Raw genomic sequence first — 14,041 nt, 5'->3', positions numbered from 1 at the left:
CGCTCTGCAATGCAGGAATTCGAAAAATTATTGTAAGCAAATCAAAACGTTAGCAGGATTAGCAGTTTAAAATAAACTGGGGGGGATGGAAAAGAAATAATAAAGAACAATTAGAATATGCAGCAGCAAAGGAAAACTGAAACGAACCATGGAGTGAAGGGGGAGCAGTTGGTGTCTAATGGACAGTTTGTATTTTGATAAATAAAAAATGTGTGAATTTTGTAAAATTAGAAAATGATAAATCTTATTGAAAGAGAATAGAGAGAGAAAGAGAGCGAAGGGCGGTGGGGAGGAAACAAGACCCCAAAGAAAGTGCTTTCTTCGAGGGGAAATCACGCCAAAATGGCCACCGTTCTCTCACAATAAAAAAATGGGATGTCCCAGTTTGGCCAGGACACTTGCGGGGTATGCCAGTTGCCTACTGCAGCTCCAAGTGTTGGACCTGGTTTTTCTGTTGTCGTTTTTTAATTGAGGTCTCAAGCCAGAAATTAGCACTGACTGCCGCTGAGACCGTTGGGGCCTGGCAGCTGACCCAATTTGCCCGACGATGAAGTCACATGAGCTGTAGCAAGCACACTATAAGCTTCTGTTTGTTGGGGGGGGGCGTTGTACCTCAGAGCCCTCTGACTTGCATGACATCACATGAGGGCAGAGTGGAATTGTGGGTAAGAGAGAGAGAGCAGGGAACGCGTGGCTCGAGGCCAATGACGGTGTTGAGGCTCCCCCTTCTTGCAGGTTTCGAGGGACACCAGTGCGAGAGAGATGCAGACCTCTGCCACGCTGCCCACTGCGGTCATGGAACCTGCTTGAACACACCGGGCTCCTTTACCTGCGTTTGCTCTTTGGGCTTCACGGGACCCCACTGCACAGAGCTCAGCGACCCCTGCCAGAACTGGCAGTGCCTCAATGGGGGCAGCTGCCAAGGGGCAGAATTTGGGTATGGACGGGGAAGCAGGGGGAAGGGTGCATGTCAGCCATGATTCCCAGATGTTGTCTACGCTAACTCAGCACTGGTTTTAAGCCCTGTTCCCAAGGGTTTGTTTTGAAACAGGGCTACTCAGGAGAATGAATTTCAGATTTCTACACACATGCACACACCCAAAAACATGCAAGCCTTCTCTCTTTTAGGGATCTTCTCTCTTAGATTTGAAACTGATTACACTTGAGATATGGGTCACTCAATTTCACGACTCTGTATTGCCCTATGGCATCCTTTCCTAACTTGGTGCCCTCCCAGTGTTTTGGACTGGAACTCCCCCAGGAGAGGATTTTGTCTTAGGAATGGAATTGACTGGACCAGAAAGTGCTTGGGATCTGGCCTAATCAATTTCAGTGCTCTATTAACCTGTCGTGGGCTAGGGTATCCTTCTCCCGACCTTCTCTCCCAGTTATTTCGGCCTGTGGTTCTCGCCCCATTCTCCAGCCAGCGTGGGCTGTGCTGTCTGGACCTGATGGGAACGGCACAAGCCAAAACCTCTGACAGGCACCAGATTAGGGAAGGCCAGACCAGGGGAAGCTCTCGTTTTCTTCTTCATCCCGCCCCACCCATTTATTATTATCATTTATTAAATAAGTATCCCGCCCTTCATCTCAGGGCAGTTCTCAAGATAAATTTACAGTATAGAAAACACAAAGTACAGTGGTGCCTCGCAAGACGAAAAGAATCCGTTCTGTGATTCTCTTCGTCTAGCGTTTTTTTCGTCTTGCGAAGCAAGCCCATTGACGGATTAGCGGATTAGCGCTATTAGCGGCTTTTAGCGGCTTATCTGCTGATCGGATCAGCTGATAAGCGGCTTAGCGGCTTAGAAAAAAGTGGGGAAAGGGGGAAAAAAAACGCAGGAACTCGCAAGGCATTGTCGTCTTGCGAAGCAAGCCCATAGGAAATTCGTTTTGCGAAGCACCTCCAAAACGGAAAACCCTTTCGTCTAGCAGGTTTTCCGTCTTGCGAGGCATTCGTCTTGCGGGGCACCACTGTACAGAATAAAAATAAGAACAAAAGCAAACCAATAACCCCCCTCCCACAACACATTTAAAAAGGCATAGAATGTCAATCAGCCCACGGCCTGGTTGAAGAGGAATGTTTTCACCTGGCACCTAAAGCTGTATAATGAAGACACCGGGAGAAGCTCCCTGGGGGGAGAGAGAGCATTCCATGAGCATGGAGCCACCGCAGAAAAGGCCCTGTTCTCGTGTTGCCGCCCTCCAGACCTCTCATGGAGGAGGCACACAAAGAAGGGACTCTGAGGATGGTCACAGGGTTCAAGTCAGTCCGTATGGAGAGAGGCAGTCCTTGAGGTATTGTGGTCCTGAGCCGTTTCAGTTCCCGCTGCTCCTCCATGAGCCCTAGCAACATGAGCTCTTCCCAACCGTTGCTATTTTCTTCAAATTCTGATTGCACAGATGAAGTTCAGTTGGAGCTCTTGTGCGACAAACCCATTACCTCACAACCACCACTACTGGACTTTTTGTGATAAGGAAAGTGATTATTTAATTATTATTATTACTACTATTTACACCCCGCCCATCTGGCTGGGTTTCCCCAGCCACTCTGGGCGGCTTCCAACAAAATATTAAAAATACATTGAAACATCAGTCATTAAAAATTTCCCTAAACAGGGCTGCCTTCAGATGTCTTCTAAAAGTCAGATAGTTGTTTATTTCCTTCACATCTGAAGGGAGGGTGTTCCACAGGGCGGGCGCCACTACCGAGAAGGCCCTCTGCCTGGTTCCCTGTAACCTTATTTCTCACAGTGAGGGAACCGCCAGAAGGCCCTCGGCGCTGGACCTCAGTGTCCTGGCTGAACAATGAGGGTGGAGACGCTTCTTCAGGTATACTGAGCCGAGGCCGTTTTGATGGAGAAGATGTGCCAGAAAGCCCTATATAAAGGTTGAAAAGTTTAACAACACATCTCTCTGTCTCCCGGCAGGCCACGCTGTCTCTGCCTCCCAGGCTGGACAGGACGGGATTGTGGCATGGAGGTAGACGCCTGTGCTTCCAGCCCCTGTCACCAGGGGGCCACGTGCCTGAGTCACCAAGGGGTCTTCAGCTGCATCTGCCCCAGCGGTTACGTAGGTAACACGTCCCTCAACCCTAAATCCCAGCTGGGATGATTACAGATGATTCCCCATAACCCTGGCCCATCCTCTCGCCTTGTCCCAGCCCTCCACGACTCCCGCCATCTCTCTGCTCCCTTCCCAACCCCTCCCAGGTTCGACGTGCGAAATAGATGTGGATGAATGCACCTCCAGCCCCTGCCTCAACTCTGGATCCTGCCTTAACAGCCCTGGGACTTTCCGCTGCCTTTGCTCTGAAGGTTACACAGGACTTAAGTGCCAGGAGACTTTGGACTTCTGCTCCCCCAGTGAGTATGTAGAGGTTCATCAGCAGTACGGTGGTACCTCGGGTTAAGTACTTAATTCATTCTGGAGGTCTGTAGTAACGCTCCGCTCGCCCACACTACCCCTCCATCACCTGACTTTGCTCTCTGGCTAGACCAGGTTTCTTGAGCAGGTTGGCGAGGGAGTTACTTTTCAAAAACACAGGCCGAAATCACACCGGTAGGGCTGCCACCACTCCCTTTAGTCAGGGGAACCCAGAGACACCACCCAGGGAGAAGGGTATGTCCCATTAACCTGGCAATTCCCCCCTCTACAAGCTGAATCCACAGGCTTGCAGACAGAAATTCACACGGTAAAGCGTAACTAAGCGGAAGGCTCGGATTTAGCTATTCCCTCGGAAAAGGCACCAATACCAACAGATTCTACTAAAAAGGTTTATTTTAAAAGAATAACAGAAAACATGTTGAAAATCAACAGGCACATCTTATGAGTCTCACAAACATAAAAATAACAACGCTGTATATTATCACTAGCTTTACATACTCACAAAGGAACATGGTTAGAATAGTCAATAGTCCTTTCAAGCTGTTGCGTAATGGAGATGTTTGAGGATTTCCATTTCAAAAGGACGAAACGACTGCTAACAATGGAAGTTACAGCCGGGCATCTTTGCAAGTTGCAGAGCAATGGCAGAGAGCGAAACACAAAACATCCCTTGATCCTTTTATCCAAAATTCAGACTTGGCGTCGTACTTTTTAGCCAATCAAGAGTCTTAATTTGATCAGCTCACTCTTTTGCAGCTGGGTCAGTTTTAGGTTTGAACCCTAATCAAAGAATCTTCCTCCCACCTGTGGAAATTAACCAGATCCCCAATTCTCAGCAATTTGACAACAAACAGCCTCCGGGAAGGAGGAAGAGATTCACACCACCAGCCCAGGTGTCAATCCTTTCATTAATCAAGGACTCCTTTCCTCCCATAAACCTCTCATGGCAAGGAGCCAAAAAGTCTGGGGTTTTAAAGATACACAACTCCCTTTCCCAGGGTCCTTGTGGCTGATAAAATACCCACAATGCCACATTTTTTCACTTGACCAAGGAATGATTTTTCTAATAGCTATAACTTCACTACAAGGTCCGTTCTTAACCTGAAACTGTTCTTAACCTGAGGTACCACTTTAGCTAATGGTGCCTCCCGCTGCCGCCGCACGATTTCTGTTCTCATCCTGAGGTAAAGTTCTTAACCCGAGGTACTAGTTCTGGGTTAGCGGAGTCTGTAACCTGAAGTGTCTGTAACCTGAAGCGTCTGAAACCACACCTGCAAATCATAGAATCATAGAGTTGGAAGAGACCACAAGGGCCATCGAGTCCAACCCCCTGCCAAGCAGGAAACACCATCAGAGCACTCCTGACATATGGTTGTCAAGCCTCTGCTTAAAGACCTCCAAAGAAGGAGACTCCACCACACTCCTTGGCAGCAAATTCCACTGTCGAACAGCGGACAAAGTGAGACGCACTGTCTGCACTACTCAGCTGATTGGCACTGATACTGAGTGCCTTTGAGGGTATCAGCTGGGGTCATAGTGATTAAGAGGTGGGCAGCCCCAGCCATCTGTCAAAGTGGCCTACAGCAGATATCAGCAGAAATTACTGCATCGCGTGGCCAGAGAAGTTGAAATTCATCAAAGCGCTTGGCAACAGTGCCTGCTATCAAGTGGAAAATCCATCTACTTTCTCCTCCCTCTCTATTTCTCTTCACCCTCCGCAACAGATCCCTGCAGAAACGGAGGCCGGTGTGTAACAAAGGAATCTGCCCCCTATTGCATCTGCCCCCCAGGCTGGGGTGGCTCGCAGTGCCAGCAGAGGGCAAGCCGGAATGGCGACAATTGTACTGATCAAGCTGGAGATCACGGTTGTCAGGTGAGCAACTGCCTCCTGGGTTTGAAGAACTCCCCAACAGGAGTGCTAGCAAAGGTCGCTTCCAGACAACCTGGTTATTCAGCATCCATCCCAATCTGCTTCCACAAAGTTTGTAGGGAGGCTCAGTGATGTCAGCTGCTTATTGAGCGTTTGTTCTGATTTGTTTGTGGGGAGGTTAGACGAGCTTGCTTCCATCCAGTGTTTTCCCATCTTCTGCCATGCATTTGCCCATCACTTCTGTTGAGGACATAAGATGATGCCCTTCACAGTCTAGCCTCCTGTTCTTGCAGGAACTATAGCTTGCAACTCTGTGAGGGGTAAACTACAGTTTCCAATGTTCTTCAGTTGGTGGGGATGGGGAAGTGCTTTCAAACTAAGCCGTGTAAACAGCCCAAATGCAGGAAAGTTGCTTCCCCACCCAAACCCTGAAATCAGACTGTTTGCAGTAAGTGATGGGAAGATGCACTGGGAAATGCTTGATAACATTTGATTGACATGACGCCATCTAACTTCCCTTCAAACCAATCAGAACGAATGCTCCAAAACCAGCTGAGATAGTCTAACTTCCCTGTGAAGTTTGTTTCAACAAATTGGGGTGAGTGCTCAATAAGCAGTGGTGTGGAAATGGAGGTAGAAGAAGAGTTTGGATTTGATATCCCGCTTTATCACTACCCTAAGGAGTCTCAAAGCGGCTAACATTCTCCTTTCCCTTCCTCCCCCACAACAAACACTCTGTGAGGTAAGTGGGGCTGAGAGACTCCAGAGAAGTGTGACTAGCCCAAGGTCACCCAGCAGCTGCATGTGGAGGAGCGGGGAAGCAAACCCAGTTCACCAGATTACGAGTCTACCGCTCTTAACCACTACACCACACTGGAGGGGAGGAAATGTTCTTTGCGACTTTTCCTGCTTCAAATATAGTTGTCGTGAATTGCCTCGGGATCTTTCCAATTGCAGTGCCTACCGAAGAAGTGTCTGAATGGGGGAACCTGTACCAGGACACAAGATGGGTTCCGCTGCTTGTGCCCTCCAGGGACCAAAGGTAAGTGGGAGCAGAGTTTAACCTTGGGCAGAAGAAGTACACAAGATCAGTGGAAGCTGGTGCCCATTGGGACTGAGAGAATCATAGATCTGTAAAGTTGGACCCCAAAGGTCGTCTAGTCCAACTGCCTGCAATGCAGGAATCTTAGCTAAAGCACCCATGACAGGGCCATCCAGCCTCTGCTTAAAAGCCTCCAAGGAAAGAGAGTCCACCACCTCCCAAGGGAGAATGTCCCACTGTTGAACAACTCTTACTGCCAGAAAGCTCTTCCTGATGTCTAGTCAGAATTTCCTTCCTTGTAAGTTCAGTCCATTGGTTCAGGTCTTCCCTTTTGGAGCAGGAGAAATCAATCTTGCTTATCATTATTATTATTATTATTATTATTATTATTATTATTATTATTATTACCCCGTCCATCTGGCTGAGTTTCCCCAGCCACTCTGGGCGGCTTCATATGGCACCCCTTTAGGTTTTGCAAGGGTGCCTATCCTAGCTCCTCTCCGTCTCCTCTTTCCCAGGCTAAACATACCCAATTCCCTCAACCGTTCCTCATCAGGCTTGGTTTCCAGACTCTTGATCACCTTGGTTGCCCTCCTCTGCACACCTTCCAGCTTGACCAGGTCCTTCTTAAATTGTGGCACACAGAGCTGGACACAGTATTTGTTGATATTTTCACCCCCTCCCATTGCGCAAATCTCCTGATCTGATGTTTTGAGAAAGGAGGGGGCAGAAACTGCTCTTCTACTCTTCCGCTCCTGCCTGCCTGCCTGCCTGACTCTGTGTGTGGAGAGAGTCTTATCTACCGTATTTTTTGCTCTATAGGACGCACCCGACCACAGGACGCACCTTGTTTTAGAGGGGGAGAACAAGAAAAAAAATTATCCCCCTTCCATTTCTCCTCCCGCTTGGCTGAAGGGGCGCTGCGCAGCTCTCCCTCTCTGCTGAAGCCAGGAGAGTCTTGCTCTCCTGGCTTCAACAAAAGGAACCCGAAGCCTCCGGAGCGCGGAGGGAGCGCTCCCTCTGTGCTTCGGAGGCTTTGCTTTGCTATCACTGAAGCCAAGGATCCTGCATCCACTCGATAGGACGCACACACATTTCCCCTTAATTTTTGGAGGGGGAAAAGTGCGTCCTATAGAGCGAAAAATACGGTATGTAGTGACTAGATGGCTGAGTGGGAGATGTAACACTCATGCAAGCCAGTAGTTCGTTAGTTTGTAGTAGCTATTAGAAATAAAAGAAGTTATGCTTCACAGCTAGCTTCCATGTTATTTATACTCTGCTGAGTCTGGTGCTCACAATTCAGAGTTGTGGGTCCAGTGCACTGAGACCTGCTTTGCAGGACTGGAAGGTCTCTGAAAGTGCTCCAGTCGCCTAGCCCAGTCGGGGCAGAACCAGTTATTGAGCCCAGTCGCTGACAGTACTGGGTGTACTGACAGTATCCCAGGTGTGCATATGGTGGGGTGGAACGCAGGGAGCCCAGCCAGTAGGTGGAGCCAATGACAGACAGACAGAGCTACCTAATTTCTGTTCTGTCCCCATCCTCTCCTCTGCTGAGTCCTACAGGGACAAGCTCGAGACTAAGCTGACGTTCAGAACCACTCTCTAGAGCGGAAGTGAGGTTGGTGGGGCAGTGCCCCCACCTGCCCCAACAGAGCAGCCTCCATTGCCCATCGCAAGGAACCCATTAGATGCAGATGTTACAGTGTCTGACAAAACAGAAACCTTGCATTCTGACAGGAAAACAGTGAGGCTTCCTCATTCATCAGTTGCTCTGATAAAAACTGGTGCTGTTTCCGATGAGCTCTGAGGAAAGGAGGCTCAGAGAGGCTTCGTTCTCTGAATCAGAGCAATGCTGGGGTGAGCCCTTGCGATGTCCGTGTGTTCAGTGCATACAACCAGAATTTCTCCATCTCTGCTAAATCTGACAGGCTGTGGTTCTCAGAATTAAAGTGTTTGGCATCATGGCATCAGGCTGCTCCAATACTTATGTATGTATGTATGTGCAATTAATAATAATAATAATAATAATAATAATAATAATAATAATAATAATAATTTTTATTATTTATACCCCACCCATCTGGCTGGGTTTCCCCAGTCACTCTGGGAGGCTTCCAACAAAATATTAAAATTTCAATAAAACATCAGACATTAAAAAATTTCCTAAAGTCTTCAGATGTATTCTAAGTCAGATAGTTGTTTATTTCCTTGACATCTGATGGGAGGGCGTTCCACAGGGTGGGCGCCACTGCTGAGAAGGCGCTCTGCCTCATTCCCTGTAAGCTCGCTTCTTGCAGTGAGGGAACTGGCAGAAGGCCCTCGGAGGAGGACCTCGGTGTCCGGGCTGCATTTATTTATTAAATTTATATACCACCCTTCATTCAAATATCAGAGGGCGGTTTCCATCTGCCGCCCTCCAACCTGAAATGCTGTCTTTTCTATCTCCCACAGGTCCCAAATGTGATTTGGACCCCTGTTCCCTTCCTGGCCCCCGTTGCTACCACGGGGGGACCTGCCAGGCTCAGGCCAAAGGATTTTCTTGCATCTGCCCAGCCGGGTACGTTGGCGAGAGGTGCCAGGGGGTGGTGGACGCCTGCTTCTCTCAGCCATGCCACCGGCCTGGTGCCCATCGCTGCCACTCCAATGAAGATGGCTTCCGATGTTTGTGCCTATCAGGATATACAGGTAAGTGTTTGCTGTTATGAACGCAGCTTAACCAGTTCATTTTTTCTTTTGTCTGTTTAATGTCTGTATGTGAGGAACTTTTTTAAACAATAATTTTTATTTGATTTTACAAGTGTAGAGTTATAACAATACAAAATACATATCCATATTTAGAGATTTCTCTGAATCTCTAGAGTTCCCACCTTCCCATCCATGGGTCCTATTATAAATCTTTTCAACTGCATATTATTTCCTCATCCAAATTTTATGTCTCTCCATTTTGTCCATAATATTTTCTACATTACAAGTGTTATTGCAATCCTGCTTTTCATCTGCTTACAGAGGTATCTCAAGTAAATTATAAATGTTTCCCATTATTTATTGAAGTTTTGGTCTTCTTGGTTCCTGAGCTTTCTGGTCAGTTTTGCCATTTCAGCATAATCCAACAGCTTAGTTTGCCATTCCTCTCTGGTAGGGACTTTGTCTTCTTTCTATCTCTGGGCTAGTAACATCTGTGCGGCTGTCCTTGCATACATGAAAAGTCTTTTCTGCTCTTTTGGGATCCCGGTACCTACAATTCCAAATAAAAAAAGCTTCTGGTGTTTTTTTAAAATAAAAGTTATTTTAACCTTTTCTTCCAATTCATTACATATCATTTCCCAGAATGCTTTTATTATCTTACACATCCCCCACATATGGTAAAATGTGCCTTCTTTTTTGTTACATTTCCAACAGATATTTGCACTTGTCTTATACATTTTTGCTAACTTAAACTAAAGGTAAAGGTACTCCTATCCATTAGGTCCAGTCGCTGGCAACTCTGGGGTTGCGCGCTCATCTCGCTCTATAGGCCGAGGGAGCTGGCATTTGTCCGCATACAGCTTCCGGGTCATGTGGCCAGCATGACTAAGCCGCTTCTGGCGAAACCAGAGCAGCACACGGAAACGCCGTTTACCTTCCTGCCAGAGCAGTACCTATTTATCTACTTTCACTTTGACGTGCTTTCAAACTGCTCGGTTGGCAGGAGCAGGGACCGAGCAACGGGAGCTCACCCTGTCGCGGGGATTCGAACCACCGACCTTCTGATTGGCAAGCCCTGGATTCTGTGGTTTAACCCACAGATATTATGCCCCAAATCCCTTGCCCAGTGTATCATTACAGATTTAACATACTCATCTTTGTATATGAGGAATTTAACTACTCTAGCTTTATTGCTCCTCTTATGACTGCTCCTAGTGGTGCTGCAATGAAACTGCTAGCACATCCCAGAAGCTAAGCAGGGTCCAGTGTGGTTTCAAATTGGATGGGGGGGCACATGTTGAGATTCCTGCATTGGGCGGGATTGGACTTGATGACCCTCGGAGTTGTGTGTCTAACTCTACAATCCAGTGAGTCTATGAAGCATCAACATGGCTAACAATAAATGACAAAATAAATTGCTGAACTATGGCAAAATTTACAGGAAGAATCAGAAACCAGGAAGAGGAGGACTTTAATAAAGAATAGGGGGAAGTTATAATTTGCTTGAAAAACTACTGTAAACAATTACACACGTTGGTGGGATTGACAGAAAACTTGTAGTAAAATTTTGAACTATGGAATGATAAAGGATTTATATTAAGAGTTATGAAAGCTATGCAGAGGGGGAAATCATTATATTAAGTTCCACAATGGGGGAGGGAAGTCAAAGTTTATGTTTTTAATTCATTTGTTTATGTAAAATAGAAAATGCAAATAAATAAAGAACAAGACATTTATAACCCACCCCTCTAAAAACATCAGCTAAATCAAAAATGCAATTTTAAAAAAAATGTTTTCAGTTTTTTCCACGACTCAAGGAAGAGTAAGGATCTGAGGTGGATTACATACGGAAGGAAAATTTCAGTAATAACAAAATAAAACACACATATATATATTCTTTTTCCCCTCCACCCCCGTCCACAGGTATTCTTTGTGAATCTTTGATTGATAGTTGTCAGTCAAATCCCTGCCTCAATGGGGGAAGCTGCAGCGTGGTGCCGGGTAACCCTCTTGAATTCACCTGCCACTGTCCACAGGTATGAATGGGGCTGAGGATTTGCAGCCAGTCCGGGGGGGGGGAGGGTTGTTCAAATTCTAGGGTGTGCTCCATGTAGGGATGGAGGCAGGGATACAATTCTGTTTACGCCTATAAAGTGATCGTTAGTCAAAACTGCATACAAAATAATAATAATAATTAGGAAAAAATCAGGTCCAAATGCAGGTGAATTTTCAGGAGAATTTTAAAAAAATGTGGAGAACTGGCTTTCAGATTTGGAAAAATGAGAATCTTGGAAAAGCAAAATGAACAGATTTTTGACATCTCCTATACCAGGTCTTAAGCATGCACATAAATCATAGCTTCTAACCTAAAAACAGTTTCAAGTTATCGCAGCTGATAACTGTTGCTGGACCCTGCAGCCACAGCACCCTGCCTTTATGGCCGATCAGGCAATCTGTTCAGTGCAAGAACACTTCCCAAAAAGGGCATGTTGTTGTTGTGTGACTGGCACCTGCCATGTATGCCTAGTCTCCATTATGTCACTGCTATCAAAATGCAGGCTGCATTCCTTCCCCACCCACTCCGTCAAAAAAAGAAAATGTAAAAAATCTAGACTTACCCTTTTCCGATGCCCAACACGCCTATTGACCAGGGGTCAGCATCCTTTTTCAGCTGTGGGTCGGTCCACTGTCTCTCAGACCATGTGGTGGGCTGGACAATTTTTTTGGGGGGGGGGGATGAACGAATTCTCATGCCCCACAAATAACCCAGAGATGCATTTTAAATAAACGGACACATTCTACTCATGTAAAAACACACTGATTCCCGAACCGTCCGCGGGCCAGATTGAGAAGGCAATTGGGTTTCCCCAGCCACCCAACAACAAAATATTAAAAATACTTCCAACAAAATATTAAAAATACTTCCAACAAAATATTAAAAATACTTCCAACAAAATATTAAAAATACATTGAAACATCAGTCATTAGAGACTTTCCTAAACAGGGTTGCCTTCAGATGTCTTCTAAAAGTCAGATAGTTGTTTATTTCCTTGACATCTGATGGGAGGGCGTTGCACAGGACGGGCGCCACTACCGAGAAGGCCCTCTGCTCTGAGAGGTGCCGGAACCGAGTTCTAGCTGGAAAAAAAGCCTTGGCAGTGCTAATTAATTCTAAATGTGCCATCTTGTTTCCAGACTCAAATAAAAGTAGACTGTGGAAGTTTTTTTTAATGACTTTTACTTCCCCACTCATCACTATCTAGGGTTATGATGGAACCACCTGTGAGCTGCGAGCCCCTCCTTGTGGATCGCTCCACTGCCACAACGGGGGAGTTTGCATCGCCCACCCGTCCGGACTTTGGTGCCTGTGTGTGGAAGGGTTCTCTGGACATGACTGCCACCTCCCCCCCTGCTCCTCGGGTTCCTGTCCCACCACCAAGGCCACCACGAGCTCCGAGTGCCGGCTGGTGGCAGGAGACCAGCGCTGTGACCGGGCCTGCAGCTCCCCCGAGACCAACTGGGATGGCGGTGACTGTTCCCTGGGGGTGCTTGATCCTTGGAGGTCCTGCCCAAAGCAGGAGTTGTGCCAGGCGGCTTTCCGGGACGGGGTTTGTGAGCGCCGCTGCCATAGCGAGGATTGCCTGTATGACGGATTCGACTGTGCCCCGTGGAAGCCTTGCAAGTGGGTCACTGCCAAGGGGTGTGGCAAATGGGGGGGTCTGTGGGGTGGGGAGCAGGGTCTAGCATTGGCCGAGTAGGACAGAGGCGGCCAACCTCTTAGGGCCGATGGACTTGTTTGCAGGCTGGAGAAACCAGTGGAGGCTGGCATCTTACTTAGTAATGGTTCCATGGGGTGGCCCTGGCTGGCAGATTTGCCTTCCACCTGAGTCTCAGCAGGGATGAGGGTGGGGGCAGATGACAGGAGCGAGCCAACAGTAAATCACACTGTGCAAGTTGAAGTTAACCCTCTATTAGCAAAAATGGGATCTGCACAGGAGTATCAGGCCTAATGAGCACAGCAACCCATCTCCAGCAGGTGTGAGGCACTGTGGTGTGGTGGTTAAGAGCGGTGGACTCGTAATCTGGTGAACCGGGTTCGCTTCCCCGCTCCTCCACATGCAGCTGCTGGGTGACCTTGGGCTAGTCCCACTTCTCTGAAGTCTCTCAGCCCCACTCACCTCACAGAGTGTTTGTTGTGGGGAGGAAGGGAAAGGAGATTGTTAGCCGCTTTGAGACTCCTTCGGGTAGTGATAAAGTGGGATATCAAATCCAAACTCCTCCTCTTCTTCTTCTTCTTCTTCTTCTTCTTCTTGCCCCCATGAAGCAATTGCTGAGACTGAAGGTCCCCCGCTCCCTCACCACAGCTGCCCTCCTCTCCAGGGTTTCCCCCAAGCAATCTGAGACTGTGCCTGCACGAAGCTTAACTTCTCCTCTGCCCCTTTCATACCTCTCTGGGTTCTGTGGTTTCCAGCAACTTGGCTTTCAGAAGCATTGCTGCTTCTGTCGGTGGAAGGGAGAGCATCTCCAGCTGCTGCAGACACCGTAGAGAGCCACTCCCTGACAGTGTAGACAGTACTGTGCTAGATGTCGCTATGGTTTGACTTGGTTTAAGGCAGCTTCCTGTGTCCCTGTGCACTTAGCATGTGGCGTGTGTGCCTCAAGGCACACATAGAAACGGATCTGAGGGTGGCAGGGTGCCAGTTTCTCTCTCCTGGCAAAACAGAGCCAGGCTCTTCCTTGCCTGTTCTTAAAAATCTAAGAAGGACCCGGCTGGACGAAACCAAAGGCCCATCTGGTCCAGCGTCCTGTTTATCACAGTGGCGACCCAGGTGCCTCTTGGGAAGCCCACGAGCCGGACGTAGGGACAATACGGAGCTGGTTTCCCTACTGTTTGTTTACAAAAGTGCCCACCAAGATGCTTCCTTCCTGAGAAGCTTACAAGCCAAAAACTGAAATAGACAAGTGTTCTTCTCTTGCTTGTCCTCATCAGTTGATATTCAGAGGTAGACTGCCCTTGAACCTGGGGGTTCTATTTTGAACGTTCGTGAGGTTCTGTTTTT

The 14,041-nt window shown here is 47.6% G+C and overlaps 1 protein-coding gene across 11 annotated transcripts in view; it reads left to right on the top strand.

Annotated features, from left to right (window-relative positions):
• The window catches only part of NOTCH4 (notch receptor 4), a 151,716-nt gene that overhangs the window by 127,536 nt on the left and 10,139 nt on the right, over positions 1-14,041 (top strand). For all 11 annotated transcript variants that reach the window (XM_082206992.1, XM_082206997.1, XM_082206999.1 and 8 more), the window contains 8 exons: positions 736-937; positions 2,928-3,073; positions 3,210-3,362; positions 5,109-5,257; positions 6,212-6,296; positions 8,748-8,981; positions 10,905-11,017; positions 12,245-12,663. In XM_082206992.1, the coding sequence (XP_082063118.1) occupies positions 736-937; positions 2,928-3,073; positions 3,210-3,362; positions 5,109-5,257; positions 6,212-6,296; positions 8,748-8,981; positions 10,905-11,017; positions 12,245-12,663 (1,501 nt within the window). The remainder of the gene's footprint in view (positions 1-735; positions 938-2,927; positions 3,074-3,209; positions 3,363-5,108; positions 5,258-6,211; positions 6,297-8,747; positions 8,982-10,904; positions 11,018-12,244; positions 12,664-14,041) is intronic.

Source organism: Podarcis vaucheri, assembly GCF_965113315.1.
Source record: "Podarcis vaucheri genome assembly, chromosome: 2".
Classification (NCBI taxonomy): domain Eukaryota; kingdom Metazoa; phylum Chordata; class Lepidosauria; order Squamata; family Lacertidae; genus Podarcis; species Podarcis vaucheri.
This window is presented reverse-complemented; position numbering and strand designations above follow the sequence as displayed.